Below are 15,317 nucleotides of genomic sequence, written 5' to 3'. Positions count from 1 at the left end.
AAGGAGGCATTTCCTTACACCTTAGCTCCCTCATCTTAAGATGGAGGTAAGGTGTGGTGTCGAGTTCCACCACAGTCACATCTGTGCTAGACATTTTGCTTCTAAAAGTTGGAATACTTTTTAAGAATCTACAACTGGTTCTAGAATCTAATTCAAACTTTTACAAACTTTTAAACTCTAAAAGAAATGCTAAACAGGATCTAACACAAGGCCCTAGCAGGTCTTTTAAGAATTTAGAAAACTTTTCAAATTGCAAAAATCAATTTCTAATGACAATTTTGGAATTTGTCGTGTGATCAGGTATTGGCTGAGTAGTCCAGCAAATGCAAAGTCTTGTACCCCACCGCTGATCCACCAATGTAGGAAGTTGGCTCTGTATGTGCTATTTCAAAGTAAGGAATAGCATGCACAGAGTCCAAGGGTTCCCCTTAGAGGTAAAATAGTGGTAAAAAGAGATAATACTAATGCTCTATTTTGTGGTAGTGTGGTCGAGCAGTAGGCTTATCTAAGGAGTAGTGTTAAGCATTTGTTGTACATACACATAGACAATAAATGAGGTACACACACTCAGAGACAAATCCAGCCAATAGGTTTTTGTATAGAAAAATATCTTTTCTTAGTTTATTTTAAGAACCACAGGTTCAAATTTAACATGTAATAGCTTGTTTGAAAGGTATTGCAGGTAAGTACATTAGGAACTTTGAATCATTTCAATTGCATGTATACTTTTCAAGTTATTCACAAATAGCTATTTTAAAAGTGGACACAGTGCAATTTTCACAGTTCCTGGGGGAGGTATGTTTTTGTTAGTTTTACCAGGTAAGTAAGACACTTACAGGGTTCAGTTCTTGGTCCAAGGTAGCCCACCGTTGGGGGTTCAGAGCAACCCCAAAGTCACCACACCAGCAGCTCAGGGCCGGTCAGGTGCAGAGTTCAAAGTGGTGCCCAAAACACATAGGCTAGAATGGAGAGAAGGGGGTGCCCCGGTTCCGGTCTGCTTGCAGGTAAGTACCTGCGTCTTCGGAGGGCAGACCAGGGGGGTTTTGTAGGGCACCGGGGGGGACACAAGCCCACACAGAAATTTCACCCTCAGCAGCGCGGGGGCGGCCGGGTGCAGTGTAGAAACAAGCGTCGGGTTCGCAATGTTAGTCTATGAGAGATCTCGGGATCTCTTCAGCGCTGCAGGCAGGCAAGGGGGGGGGTTCCTCGGGGAAACCTCCACTTGGGCAAGGGAGAGGGACTCCTGGGGGTCACTTCTCCAGTGAAAGTCCGGTCCTTCAGGTCCTGGGGGCTGCGGGTGCAGGGTCTCTCCCAGGCGTCGGGACTTTGGATTCAAAGAGTCGCGGTCAGGGGAAGCCTCGGGATTCCCTCTGCAGGCGGCGCTGTGGGGGCTCAGGGGGGACAGGTTTTGGTACTCACAGTATCAGAGTAGTCCTGGGGTCCCTCCTGAGGTGTTGGATCTCCACCAGCCGAGTCGGGGTCGCCGGGTGCAGTGTTGCAAGTCTCACGCTTCTTGCGGGGAGCTTGCAGGGTTCTTTCAAGGCTGCTGGAAACAAAGTTGCAGCCTTTCTTGGAGCAGGTCCGCTGTCCTCGGGAGTTTCTTGTCTTTTCGAAGCAGGGGCAGTCCTCAGAGGATGTCGAGGTCGCTGGTCCCTTTGGAAGGCGTCGCTGGAGCAGGATCTTTGGAAGGCAGGAGACAGGCCGGTGAGTTTCTGGAGCCAAGGCAGTTGTCGTCTTCTGGTCTTCCTCTGCAGGGGTTTTCAGCTAGGCAGTCCTTCTTCTTGTAGTTGCAGGAATCTAATTTTCTAGGGTTCAGGGTAGCCCTTAAATACTAAATTTAAGGGCGTGTTTAGGTCTGGGGGGTTAGTAGCCAATGGCTACTAGCCCTGAGGGTGGGTACACCCTCTTTGTGCCTCCTCCCAAGGGGAGGGGGTCACAATCCTAACCCTATTGGGGGAATCCTCCATCTGCAAGATGGAGGATTTCTAAAAGTTAGAGTCACCTCAGCTCAGGACACCTTAGGGGCTGTCCTGACTGGCCAGTGACTCCTCCTTGTTGCTTTCTTTGTTCCCTCCAGCCTTGCCGCCAAAAGTGGGGGCCGTGGCCGGAGGGGGCGGGCAACTCCACTAAGCTGGAGTGCCCTGCTGGGCTGTGACAAAGGGGTGAGCCTTTGAGGCTCACCGCCAGGTGTTACAGCTCCTGCCTGGGGGAGGTGTTAGCATCTCCACCCAGTGCAGGCTTTGTTACTGGCCTCAGAGTGACAAAGGCACTCTCCCCATGGGGCCAGCAACATGTCTCTAGTGTGGCAGGCTGCTGGAACCAGTCAGCCTACACAGATAGTTGGTTAAGTTTCAGGGGGCACCTCTAAGGTGCCCTCTGTGGTGTATTTTACAATAAAATGTACACTGGCATCAGTGTGCATTTATTGTGCTGAGAAGTTTGATACCAAACTTCCCAGTTTTCAGTGTAGCCATTATGGTGCTGTGGAGTTCGTGTAAAACAGACTCCCAGACCATATACTCTTATGGCTACCCTGCACTTACAATGTCTAAGGTTTTGCTTAGACACTGTAGGGGCACAGTGCTCATGCACTGGTACCCTCACCTATGGTATAGTGCACCCTGCCTTAGGGCTGTAAGGCCTGCTAGAGGGGTGTCTTATCTATACTGCATAGGCAGTGAGAGGCTGGCATGGCACCCTGAGGGGAGTGCCATGTCGACTTACTCATTTTGTTCTCACTAGCACACACAGGCTTGTAAGCAGTGTGGCTGTGCTGAGTGAGGGGTCTCTAGGGTGGCATAATGCATGCTGCAGCCCTTAGAGACCTTCCCTGGCATCAGGGCCCTTGGTACCAGAGGTACCAGTTACAAGGGACTTATCTGGATGCCAGGGTGTGCCAATTGTGGGATCAATGGTACATTTTAGGTGAAAGAACACTGGTGCTGGGGCCTGGTTAGCAGGGTCCCAGCACACTTCTCAGTCAAGTCAGCATCAGTATCAGGCAAAAAGTGGGGGGTAACTGCAACAGGGAGCCATTTCTTTACACATAGGTAGGAGAGTATGTCCGCGCCCTCAATGCCTTCCGGAAATCCAAGAAGGCGAATATTGTTCCTGCGGCTCCTATCCTCCAAGTCAGTCAGTTTGCTACGGAGGTGCAGGAGTTCTTAGTCTCTGTCGGTCCAGGAAGCTACTTGGGTTTCCACTGTTTTCACCCGTTGGTCTAGCCCAGAGATTTGTGACTGGAAACCTGCTATCTCAAGGAGCATTGATCTCGTCTCTGCAGACAGCGCCACCATGGCCCTGTCCATACCTTCCAGTTTGCGACCCACCGCCGATATCTCCTACAATATACGGTCCATTGACGCACCTTGCGTGTCCTCTGCCATGTTGATATGGGGGCGGGGTGGAGGGCCCTCCGCAGGAGGGTGTTTCTGTTGACGCAGGGCTTCAGAGAAGAGTAGTTGGCGGGCTGGTTTACCCGATGTTTTGCTCATCGTCTTGCCGCTGGGCATTGCAGGTTCCCCTGTGCAGGTAGGGATCCGAAGAGTACCTGTCCTTGGCGTGACAGATGCAGAGAGCGTGATAAATGTAGAAAATGTAGAAAGAGGGGGAGGGGCGCCACGTGGTCGGCAAGTTCGGATGGATACTTCTTTGCCTCACAGGGCGACCTCAGAAAACTGACATCCGGGTGCTTGGACAGAGTGTGGAACCGGGTGTAGGTGCAATCTCAGGTAATCTCTGGCAATCCCTCACTCTTCCAAAAGAGGGAGGAGGTCAGTGTGGCAGTGCGTCCGGACAGACATTGATGAGGAGGCCCCCTGTCGCTCATCGTCCCCAGCTCAGCAAGGAAGTCCGCAGAGAAGAAGAAGGAGTAGGAGTAAAGGTGAGGTGCGCCCCCTAGGTCGAGCCTCCTGGGTGCTCAAGGCCCCAGCTGTTGTTGTTGCCCCCGTTCCCCTGTCTTTCTTTCTTTCCCTCGTACGTTCTTTCTTCTTGTCTATCTTTTTTGTTCTTTCTTTTTCTTTTTTTCCTACTTTCTTCTCCCTGTAGGCCTCAACTATGGCACAGGGCAGAGGTGGAGGGCAGGTATAGCAAGGGCCACAACGTAGGCCTCGGCGATGGCCTCACTCGTCCAGCTACAGCAGCATGTGTCCGGGGCCCTCTGGGAGGGGGCTCCGTGGCTCGTTGGTGTGAGTCCAGGTCAGGTGGGATGATCCGTGGCTCAAGGTTTGTCCCTCGTACGCCGCCCGGGCCCCACCGATGCCCCTGTGAGTCTAGGATTTTCCAGGTCCCAAGCCAGGTTGCGGGGGCAGGCGGGAAAGTTCCTGGGTGCCTGCCGCCCCGGGGGTTAACGAGAGAAGGAGGCACGCCTCCAGGGCCGGATCGCCCAGCTAATCAAGGCCGCGGCTTTCCATCTCGCCACGGGCCTCTGGTTCGTCCTCTGCTCTCCCCAATCGCCCAGGGGAGAGCGAGTGTCCTCCGTTCAAGTCCGTGGCTCCTCTGCGCCACGGTCTGCAGCGTTCAGCTTGGCAGTGGTGGGGGGGGGGGGGGGAGAGAGGGGAGGGAGGGGGCAGGGGTGGGCGGGGAGGTTTCCTGGGCGCCTGTCGGACCCAAAGTCCACTGCAGGGGGAGGCGCGCCTCCCTGGTTGGGCCCCCCTCTAACTCGAGGCCGCGGCTTATTATCCCGCCGCAGGCCTCAATCTTGTCCTCGCTCTCCCCGGTCGCTCAGGGGAGAACGCTTGTCCTCCTCCCGAACCAGCGACTCTCCCACGCCGCCGATCCCCCGCACCTGGTCCAGCGATGATTGGGGGGCCTTTGGTGCGCCCCCGGGCCGCCACCCTCACCACGCGGCCTGCCGTCTAGCGGAGCTCGTCTCCTAGGCGGCCATAGCTGATCGTGGCCAGACCACGCCCCCAATGAATCGTCTATCGCATGCAAAATCTTGCACAAAAAAAGAGGAGTGCCAGGCTGATTGAGCCTGTGTTTTCTGCTTAAACACATGCTCGATAGTGTCCACTTTTACCATTACACGCTTCATCCTTATTCTTCAGATGTCTGTCTAGGATTAAATTCATTTCCTGAAGTTGTCTTCACCACAACCAGCAGGGGCTGGGACAGGCCTTCTTTTTCTACATCAGTTTTATGCCTGGGTTCTGCTTCAACTCACACTTAGTTTTGCACCTGCCTCCCAGAAAGCAACATGTATCAGGCCTGATATGTAATATTAATCATTTGTTTTGGAACAATTAAAATAAAGATTATGTTTGAGGTTTTAATGAAACTGTTCATGTCCATAGTATAGCACTGGTCTTGACATTTTTTTAAAATAATCAAACCTCAGGTATTGGTTCACAAGTGCAACTCACCACACACCAGCGAATCATTCACAGGGTGCTGGAAGGACACACTAAAACATGAATCTGAGAGAGGAGACACCTCAAACTGCAGGATTCCTGGAGAATCTGAAAAGCAGAGAGATTCATTAAATCCCTTACTAAAAAAACAAAAACAATCAGAAGGGCACGGAGTCACATTTTACTGAACAGGAATTCCAACATCCAGAGAATCATGATGCCACATATACATACCAGTCAGCATATCATTAACATTGCATTTAAAACACTGGGCACGTGTAAACTGCTTGTGGTGAAGAAGAGATCTCTTACTAACTGAGGTAGCTCAAAGTGGCAGAGTAAGATGTAAACAAGTATGGAGAAGGCCCAAGTCAGGGAACAATTAAACCTCACATATCACAAGGAAAATGTTACTTACCCAGTAAGCATACGTGTGTGGCATGTAGTGCTGTAGATTCACATGCTCTGCATACTTCCACCATCTAGTGTTGGGTACAGAAGGTTGCAAGTTTTCTTTCATCGAAAAGTCTTTCGAGTCACGACGGAGAGTGACTCCTCCTCCTGCTGGCAATGCACATCGGCCTCAACACCATCTTCATATTTGTTTCCCTGCAGGTGGTGACGTATGGAGTATAGCGTGAAGATAAGCAAGTGAAATAACCATGCATGAGAATGTTTATCAAAAGACCGTAATGGCCACAAGTGTCTGGGAAGGCGGTGGGCGCATGTGAATCTACAGCACTACATGTCACAAACAGATGCGTACTGGGTAACTAACATTTTGTGTGTCATGGCATGTCTGGCTGTAGATACACAAGCTGTGCATAGACCGTAAAGCAGTACTTCCCAAGAAGTGGTGGCTAACCTGTGGGTGTTACAGAGCTTTGAAAAAGAGTATGCAGCACTGCCAGACCTACGTTGGCTTGTTGGTGTGCTAAAACCTACACATAACAGTGATTATAGAATGTGTGTGATGTTGACCATGTAGCTGCTTTACAAATGTCAGCTATAGGTATGTTCCCTAGAAATGCCATGGTTGCAGCTTTCTTACATGTTGAATGTGCTTTAGGGGTAATAGACAGTGGCTTCTTAGCTTTTGCATAATTTGTTTCGATGCATTTAACAACCCATCTTGCTATGCTGGATTTAGTATTAGGGTTATCTTTATGTGGTAGAGAAAAGGCAATAAAAAGTTGCTTTGTCTTTCTCAACATTTTAATTTTATCAACATAGAACATAAGTGCTCTTTCTACGTCGAACATGTGTAGGGTTCTTTCAGCAACTGAATCAGATGGTGGAGAGAAAAAAAAAACAGCAATACAATAGTTTGATTGAGATGGAATTGAGATACCACCTTTGGTAGAAATTGTGGGTTACTGCTAAGAAGGAATAGTTACTTATACTTGTAACTCCAGTTCTCTTGTAGGGGAATCTACGTTTAAGTCAGAAGCATTTGAATAGTTCCGCTCATGTGTGGGTATCCAGGAGCACTTCTTTACATAGTTTCTTCTTAAGTGTAGACGTTCACCTTACTTCAGGAGGACAGAAACAAAGCCTGCTCTGGGTGGAGGTGCTTCACACCTCCCCCTGCAGGAACTGTAACACCTAGCAGTGAGCCTCAAAGGCTCAGGCTTCGTGTTACAATGCCCCAGGGCACTCCAGCTAGTGGAGATGCCCGCCCCCTGGACACAGCACCCACTTTTGGCGGCAAGGCCAGGAGAGATAATGAGAAAAACAAGGAGGAGTCACCCACCAGTCAGGACAGCCCCTAAGGTGTCCTGAGCCGAGGTGACCCCTGCCTTTAGAAATACTCCATCTTGATTTTGGAGGATTCCCCCAATAGGGATGTACCCCCTCCCCTCAGGGAGGAGGCACAAAGAGGGTGTAGGCACCCTCAAGGACAGTAGCCATTGGCTACTGCCCTCCCAGGCCTAAACACACCCCTAATTCAGTATTTAGGGTCTCCCCAGATCCCAGGAAATCAGATTCCTGCAACGTAAAGAAGAAGAAGGACTGCTGACCTGAAGCCCTGCAGTGAAGACAGAGACGACAACTGATTTGCCCCAGCCCCGTCGGCCTGTCTCCCTACTTCGACGAAAACTGCAACAGCGTTGCATCCAACAGGGACCAGCGACCTCTGAAGCCTCAGAGGACTGCCCTGCATCCAAAGGACTAAGAAGCTCCCAAGAACAGCGGCCCTGTTCAACAAACTGCAACTTTCTGCAACAAAGAAGCAACTTTCAAGACTCCACGTTTCCCGCTGGAAGCGTGAGACTTCCCACTCTGCACCAGACGCCCCCAGCTCAACCTGCTGAAAACAAACACCTCAGGGAGGACTCCTTGGCGACTGCGAGCCCGTGAGTAACCAGAGACGACCCCCCTGAGCCCCCACAGCGACGCCTGCAGAGGAAATCCAGAGGCTCCCCCGACCGCGAATGCCTGTAACAAGGGACCCGACGCCTGTAACCAACACTGCACCCGCAGCCCCCAGGACCTGAAGGAACCGAACTCCAGTGCAGGAGCGACCCCCAGGAGACCCTCTGCCTAGCCCAGGTGGTGGCTACCCCAAAGAGCCCCCCCTGTGCCTGCCTGCATCGTTGAAGAGACCCCCAGTTCTCCATATTGCTTTCAATACAAAACCCGACGCCTGTTGCACTCTGCACCCGGCCGCCCCTGTGCCACTGAGGGTGTACTTTCTGTGTCTACTTGTCCCCCCCCCCCCCCCCTTACAAAACCTCCCTGGTCTGCCCTCCAAAGACGCGGGTACCTGCTGGCAGACTGGAACCGGGGCACCCCTGATTCCATTGAAGCCTATGTGTTTTGAGCACCTCTTTGACCTCAGCCCTGAGCTGCTGGTGTGATAACTTTGGGGTTGCCTTGAACCCCCAACGGTGGGCTACCTTGGACCCAACTTTGAACCCTGTAAGTGTTTTACTTACCTGTGAACTTAACATTTACTTATCTCCCCCAGGAACTGTTGATTTTTGCACTGTGTCCACTTTTAAAATAGCTTATTGCCATTTTTTCACAACTGTACATGCTATTGTGATTATTCAAAGTTCCTAGAACACCTGAGTGAATTACCTTTCATTTGAAGTATTACTTGTAAATCTTGATCCTGTGGTTCTTAAAATAAACTATGAAAGGATATTTTTATATATAAAACCTATTGGCCTGGAGTTAAGTCTTTGAGTGTGTGTTCCTCATTTATTGCCTGTGTGTGTACAACAAATGCTTAACACTACCCTCTGATAAGCCTACTGCTCGACCATACTACCACAAAATAGAGCATTAGAATTACCTAATTTTGCCACTATCTTACCTCTAATGGGAACCCTTGGACTCTGTGCACACTACCTCTTACTTTGAGATAGTACATACAGAGCCAACTTCCTACAGGTGGAATGTTTTCAAATGACAGATGTCGGTGTGTGAACTGACATTTGTATATTTAGTTTCACTTCTCCCCTCACTAATACTTCCTGGAAAGTGGATGTGTCGTCCACTGGAGAGACTAGAGGGATTGGTGAATCAATTAAGAGTCGGTGAGTATAGATCTGTTGAGGAAGATAAAGACAGTATCTTGATCGATGTCTTGAGGTTGTACTAGTACAAGAACGGTGGCTACAGTGTTGAGTTCTGGAAGGAGGAGAGCGCCTTGAGTTATGTCTTTGTCAACATGAGCTATGGTGCGACATACAGCGTGATCTTAGTTTAGCCGGAGTCACAGGCGCAGGTGGAGCGGGAATCACTGAAGCTCGTGGACGAGGAGGTGGCGGCAAAGGCTATCCTTTGGGAGGCGTTGAATCCGGCAGCACTGTAGGGGAGGCTGGGGAGTAAGGCCTTGAATACTCTGAATCATAAGAAGAATATATACCCTCCTTTTTCTCCTCAATGTCTAGATAGACCTTGACGTAGACTCGAATGTGAACGGTGTCAGTGACGTCCTGACGTCGTAAACCTGCCTGGAGTCGATACGCTCCTCGAGGTCAACCTCTCTGTATGAGTTGATGGTGTGTAAGCTATGCCTTGTCTCGAGGTCAATCGTTGCTGTTTTCTCGACGGTGATTCTGTCCTTGAAGGCGAGCAAGTTGGTACTGTACCTGGTCTCAACGTTGTATCCCTCGCGTCACCTAGGAAAGGGGTCGTTTTCTCCATGGCATTCTCTTCATGGACCTTTCACGTCCCATAGAGGCTGATGCAAGAGCTCTAGTAGAGGAATGACACGCTCCTCGCTCTGAGGACCCACCTTGAGCTTCTCTTCGCTGTTCTTCCTTGCCATGAGGGTAAATGTTCTCTCTTTCAAAGTAAGTCACGAAAATTTCTTGCAGTGAGGACATTGATCCGGTTCATGACTAGATGGAAGACACAAGATACAGACACTGTGAAGATTTGTTTTTGCCTTTTTTCTCCCACATGAAGGACACTCTTCAAACCTGGCCTCAAAATCCTTCAGAAAAAGACAAAGAGACTAATAAAAAAACATCGAGTGAACCAGTTTAAATCAGAATTCACAAGTGAATTTTGAAATTTTCATCAACAAGAACTGAAGCAACTGTCATCTGCTGAGCATGATGGGATATTGGTGGTCTCTGCAGCCTTAAAGGCACAGTCATTATGTGATTTTCCAGTCACATAATGACAGCCTATGGGGCTACACTACTTTCCTTTTCTTCATCTCTTCTTTGTCAGGATAAAAGGTTTGTGAAGGAGATTTGAGGTTTGGTGTAAAACATTTTCCTCAAATTATACAGTTTAAGGGTATTTTAACCCTGTTTTCCTAAGTACAATCTGAACAATTACACCACTGCATCCTATTTACCTAGGCTGCACATTAACGGCCAAATGTATCAAAGGGTTTTACCCATTCTGGGTCTATGGGAAAATATGTTCGTATATTTGGCCCTAAGTTATTTCTTAAATGTCTCTGCAGGCCTTCCTGAAGTAAGGCGAACGTCTACATAGAAGAGACTATGTAAAGAAGTGCTTCGGGATACCCGCACGTAGGCGGAAGTATTCAAATGCTTATGACTATCAACGGAGATACCCTACGAGAGAACCACTTTATCTTTATGTATTTGGAAAAATGGTTCTTGTAATGTTAATACCTGGAGCTCACGTACACATCTCAGGGAAATGACTGCAACGAATAGGCTACTTTCCACGAAAGAAACTTCAGAGGGCACAAACGTAGTGGTTCAAAAGGTGGTCCCATAAGTCTAGTAAGTACTATATTATAATTCCAAGAAGGTACTGGAAGTAATCTTGGCAGTATCACTCTTTTTAGTCCTTCCATAAAAACCTTTATGACAGGGATTTTAAAAAGAGAAATGTAATCTTATAGAGGAATATGCCAGGTTTGATTTTTGCAAATAGAGAAGATACAAAATGATATTTCATAGCAACACTTGGAAAGGATTCCAGTTTTCAGAAATGCAATAGTGAACAAAGCGTCTCCATTTTGCTGCCTAACGTGCTCTAGTGGTTGGTCTGCATGCTTCTTTAAGAATGTCCATAGATTCTTGAGGTAGATTTAAATACGCGGATTCTATTATTTCAGGAGCCAAATTCCATGATTCAACTCCTTGGGATTTGAGTGCCTGAACTGACCTTGGTTCTGAGTGAGAAGAACAAGTTACGTACCTTCGATAACGCTTTTTCTGGTGGATACAGTAGCTACCTGTCGATTCCTCACCTTATGAATTCTCCCACTGCGCCAGCATTCGACAGAAACTTTCTTTCAAGCTCTTTACGTCCAATAGGACGTCACAATTGCACGGCCCTGCACGCGACTTCGTCTGATGTCATCGTGGCAATAAGAAGTCCTCACTGGCATGCTGACGTCAGTTCCCTTTTTTCCGCTCCTTTGAAGCTAACAAATTTTTCCTGGCTCTCGAACAGTTAACTTTTTCAAAGGTGTCTTGTTGTACTCAATGTCTCCACCAAAGAAATCAGGTTTTAAGCCTTGTCGGGAGTCCGGGGGTTGTATGTCACTCACAGACCCTCATGAAGACTGCTTGTGGTGTTTAAGTTCGGACCAAGACGTAGACAGATGCATGTCTTGCCAGAGGATGAACCCAAAGGCCTTAAAAGAAAGAAAGGCTAAGCTCTTCTGAGCGAAAACTAAGAGGGGTCACAAGGGTCATCTAAGACCTAAGGCGAGGCACTCTTCTTCTCATAAGTCATCGAGATCTCATAAGAAGCGGCGCCTGCATGATTTTCGATGCCTTTCTTCCAGAGATTGGTCTCGGTCCCCCCTGAGACAATGTAGTACGGCGTGGGAGGTCAGTCCAACTATTACTCCCCAGCCTCAGAGTCCACAGGCTTCTCCAGCACCATCACTGATTAAGGTCGTTGAGCCCCCAGCGAGTCCTCCAACTCACTTTTTACCTGTGTTGGCTCAGGAGCCAGTGGCGCAACTTTCGGATCCAACTCAAGCGCCTCAAGATGAGCAGAGATTTCCTGCCTTCCCAACTCCAGGAGCGGATCCGGCGGCTTTCCTTAATGCTATGTTTAGCATTTTCAACAAGGCTATGGCCCCTGCCGGTGCACCCGCTGGTCCCAGGGGTCCATTAGCATTCTCTATGGGTTTGCCGGCGCCGTACAAGCCGGCTCCGTTTGTGCCCTTCTATCTAGCTGAGAGTGTTGGTTTGGCGCCGATGATGTCGCCAAGGGGGATGGACTACCTTAACAGTTTGAGATTTTTCACCTTTCATTTGCGTTAGCCATCTGTGAGGCCTGTGATCGGTTTGAACTAGGGAGTGAGTGTAGGAAAGTACCCTCTTTTTGGCATGGTTACCCCCACTTTTTGCCTGCTATGAGTGTGTTTTGACTTGTTCACTGGGATCCTGCTAACCAGGACCCCAGTGACTGTGCTCTCTCCCTCTGAATTTGGTTGCTTAGAACTTTGCACACTCCACAATTGGTATACTGGTGCCCCCATGTAAGTCCCTAGTACATGGTACCTAGGTACCCAAGGCATTGGGGCACCAGGGATTCCCCATAGCCAACAGCATGGATTATGCCACCCATGGGAGCCCAGGCAACATGTGTCTGCAGGCCTTCCATTGCAGCCTGCGGGAAAAGGTGCATGCACCCTTTCACTATATGTCACTGCACCAGGTCACTTTTAAGTCGCCCATACAGTAGGCCCTTCCAGCTCAGAGGGCAGGGTACAAGTACCTGTGTGTGAGGGCCCCCCACATGAGGAGAGGTGCCCCTACGAACTCCAGCTCCATTTTCCTGACCTTCGTAAATGCAGGGAAGCCATTTTACACGTGTACTGGACACAAGTCAATACCTGTGTTAAGCTACATCATGGCAACTCCTAACCTGGGCGTGTTTGGTATCAAACAAGTTGGAATCATATCCAAATACTGTTGCCAGTATTGGTTGTATGATTCCATGCACTCTGGGAGCTCCTTCGAGGGCCCCCAGCTTTGCTCCTACTAGTTTGCATGTTTTTTTCTGGGCAGCACCGTGCTGCTGCCATCCTACAGACAGGTTTCTGCCCTCCTGCTGCTTGACCAGCTGAAGCCCAGTAAAGAATTGAGGATGTTGAATCAGAGGACCCACCCACGAGTGAGACCCTAAATAGCCCAGGAAGGGTAATTGGTCACCTAGCAGGGTGAACACCTATCAGGAGGGGGTTGTGATGTCACTTACCTGACCTGGCCACTCAGAAGCTCCCAGGGGCCTCTGCCCGCCTTGGATTCAAGGTGGCAGAATCAAGTGGCCACCTGGAGGTGACAGACAGGGGAGTGGTGACTCCCCAATTCCATTGTCCAGTTTTCTGCCAGAACAGGGACCGGTGCAAGGTGGTTTATGCAAGGAGGGCACCAAATGTGAACTTCAAAACATACCGGTGGCTTGGGGAGGCTACCCCTCCCAAGCCAAGTAACACATATTTCCAAGGGAGAGGGTGTTATCTCCCTCTCCCGCAGGAAAGCCTTTGTTCCGCCTTCCTCTGCCTGAACTGTTCAAGCAGAAGGGGGCAGAAACCTGTCTGAGGAGTGGCAGCTGTGCGGACTGCCCGGAAAATCCCAGACGACTAGTAGGAACAATGCTGGGGGTCCTCTAAAGAGCCCCCAGAGTGCATGGAATCATACAACCAATACTGGCAACAGTATTGGGGTACGATTCCAACATGTTTGATACCAAACATGCCTAGGTTCGGAGTTATCATTATTTAGCTGGACACAGTACACAGGTACAGGTTTCCCCTACTTATGAAGTCCAGTGTAATGGAGCTGGAGTTCGTAGGGGCACCTCTGCTCATCCACTGGTGCCCCAATGCCCTGGGTACCTAAGTACCATATACTAGAGACTTACATAGGGGCACCAGTGTGCCAACTGTGGGGTGTGCAAAGCCCTAAGCAAACACATTTGGAGGGAGACAGCACAATAACCTTGGTTAGCAAGATCCCAGTGAAACCAGTCAAAACACACAAACAGCAAGCAAAAAGTGGGGGCTGTCATGCCAAAAAGAGGGTACTTTCCTACACTCACTTCCTAGTTCAAACTGATCACAGGCCTCTCAGATGGCTAATGCAAATGAAAGGTGAAAAATCTCAAACTGTTAAGGTGGTCCATCCTCCATCCCCCTACAGGGAATGGACTTTACAGTGGAAACAGACTTGGGGCTGACCATGCCAATGCAGATGGTCTTTCCAGGTTCTTCCCCTTAAAAGAAGATGACTCCCTTGGGAAGGGTTAGCTTCCTCCTCTTTCGTTTGGGAAGGGGTCACGTAGGAAAGTGCCTCTTTTGACATGTTTACAAACCCCCCCACACACATTTTGCCTGGTTTCAGGTGCAATTTCGACTAAAAGTGCACTGGGTCCCTGCTAAACAGGTCCCCAGTGCCAGATATCGTTCCCTAAACCTGCACAGTTGTTTTTCCCCAATTGGCAAACCTTTAGCTACCACTATATTTCCCTAGTAAATGGTATCCCTGGTAGCTGGGGTACTAAAGGAAGGCCCCTGAGGACTGCAGCACGATTTGTGCCACCCTCGGGACGCCCTTACTAACTGCACACATTGATGCTTTCGCAGGCTGCGTGTCTTGGTGCAGAGCTAAAATGATAACACAACATGGCACACAGCCGTGCGCCTGTCTCCTTTACACTGTATACAATATATGTAAGTCACTGTTCTAGCAGACCTTCCAGCCCTAAAGGCAGGGTGCATTATATTGCATGTGAGGGCATACCTGCATGAGCGGATAAGTCCCTGCTATGTCTTTGTTGATTCTCAGACATAGTAAGTGAACAGTGAAGCCATTCTAAGTACATGTGTTGGACACTGGTCATTACGAGTTCCCCAGCTACATGATGACTTCAATGACCATAGGGATGTTTGCTATCGAACATCACATATTAATAAACCCTCACTTAATCCAGTGATGGGTTTATTAATACATGCATTTAGGACATTTTAGAGGTACCCCCTGAAAAACCTACAACTCCTGGTGTGGGCACTGACTGGTCAAAACCAGTACAGCCACCTTAGACAGGGTTCTGGCCCCTGAGGTGAGAGCCAATGCTCTTGAGGGCTCAAAACAAAGGCCTGCTCTGGGCAGGTGTGTGACCTTTCCTCCCAGGGAGGATGGACATTCCAAGGAGGAGGGCCTGAATGGAAATTGCCTCCTCTTTGGCAGCAGAAACCTCCTGGATGTCCTGCTCCTGTTCTGTGTCCGGCATGGTGTCTTGGATACCTACGAAGTTGGGTGTTTCCTCAACCTCTTGCCTCTGCTTTCTCAGCTCTTCTGTCTCACGGTCTTTTTTGACCTGAACCCCTACCAGGCCTCACAGTCTTCTTCCCTATGTTCCGAAGGCAAGCAGTGGTTACAGACCTGATGTTGATTGGTCTGAGGGAATTTGGAGTGACACTTTGGAAAGAAACAGAAAAGTGTCCATTCCATCAGGCTTTCATTCTCCGAGGTGTAGGATGGAGAAAATGGCTGCCCA

At 49.2% G+C, this 15,317-nt stretch overlaps 1 protein-coding gene across 2 annotated transcripts in view; it reads right to left on the bottom strand.

Moving 5' to 3' along the window:
• MED1 (mediator complex subunit 1) overlaps window positions 1–15,317 on the bottom strand; it is a 489,425-nt gene that overhangs the window by 139,405 nt on the left and 334,703 nt on the right. For both annotated transcript variants that reach the window (XM_069237453.1, XM_069237452.1), the window contains exon 16: window positions 5,364–5,459. In XM_069237453.1, the coding sequence (XP_069093554.1) occupies window positions 5,364–5,459 (96 nt within the window). The remainder of the gene's footprint in view (window positions 1–5,363; window positions 5,460–15,317) is intronic.

The sequence above is a fragment of the Pleurodeles waltl genome, chromosome 6 (assembly GCF_031143425.1).
Source record: "Pleurodeles waltl isolate 20211129_DDA chromosome 6, aPleWal1.hap1.20221129, whole genome shotgun sequence".
Classification (NCBI taxonomy): domain Eukaryota; kingdom Metazoa; phylum Chordata; class Amphibia; order Caudata; family Salamandridae; genus Pleurodeles; species Pleurodeles waltl.
Note: the sequence above shows the minus strand (reverse complement) of the source record. Positions and strands in the feature narration are given on the sequence as shown.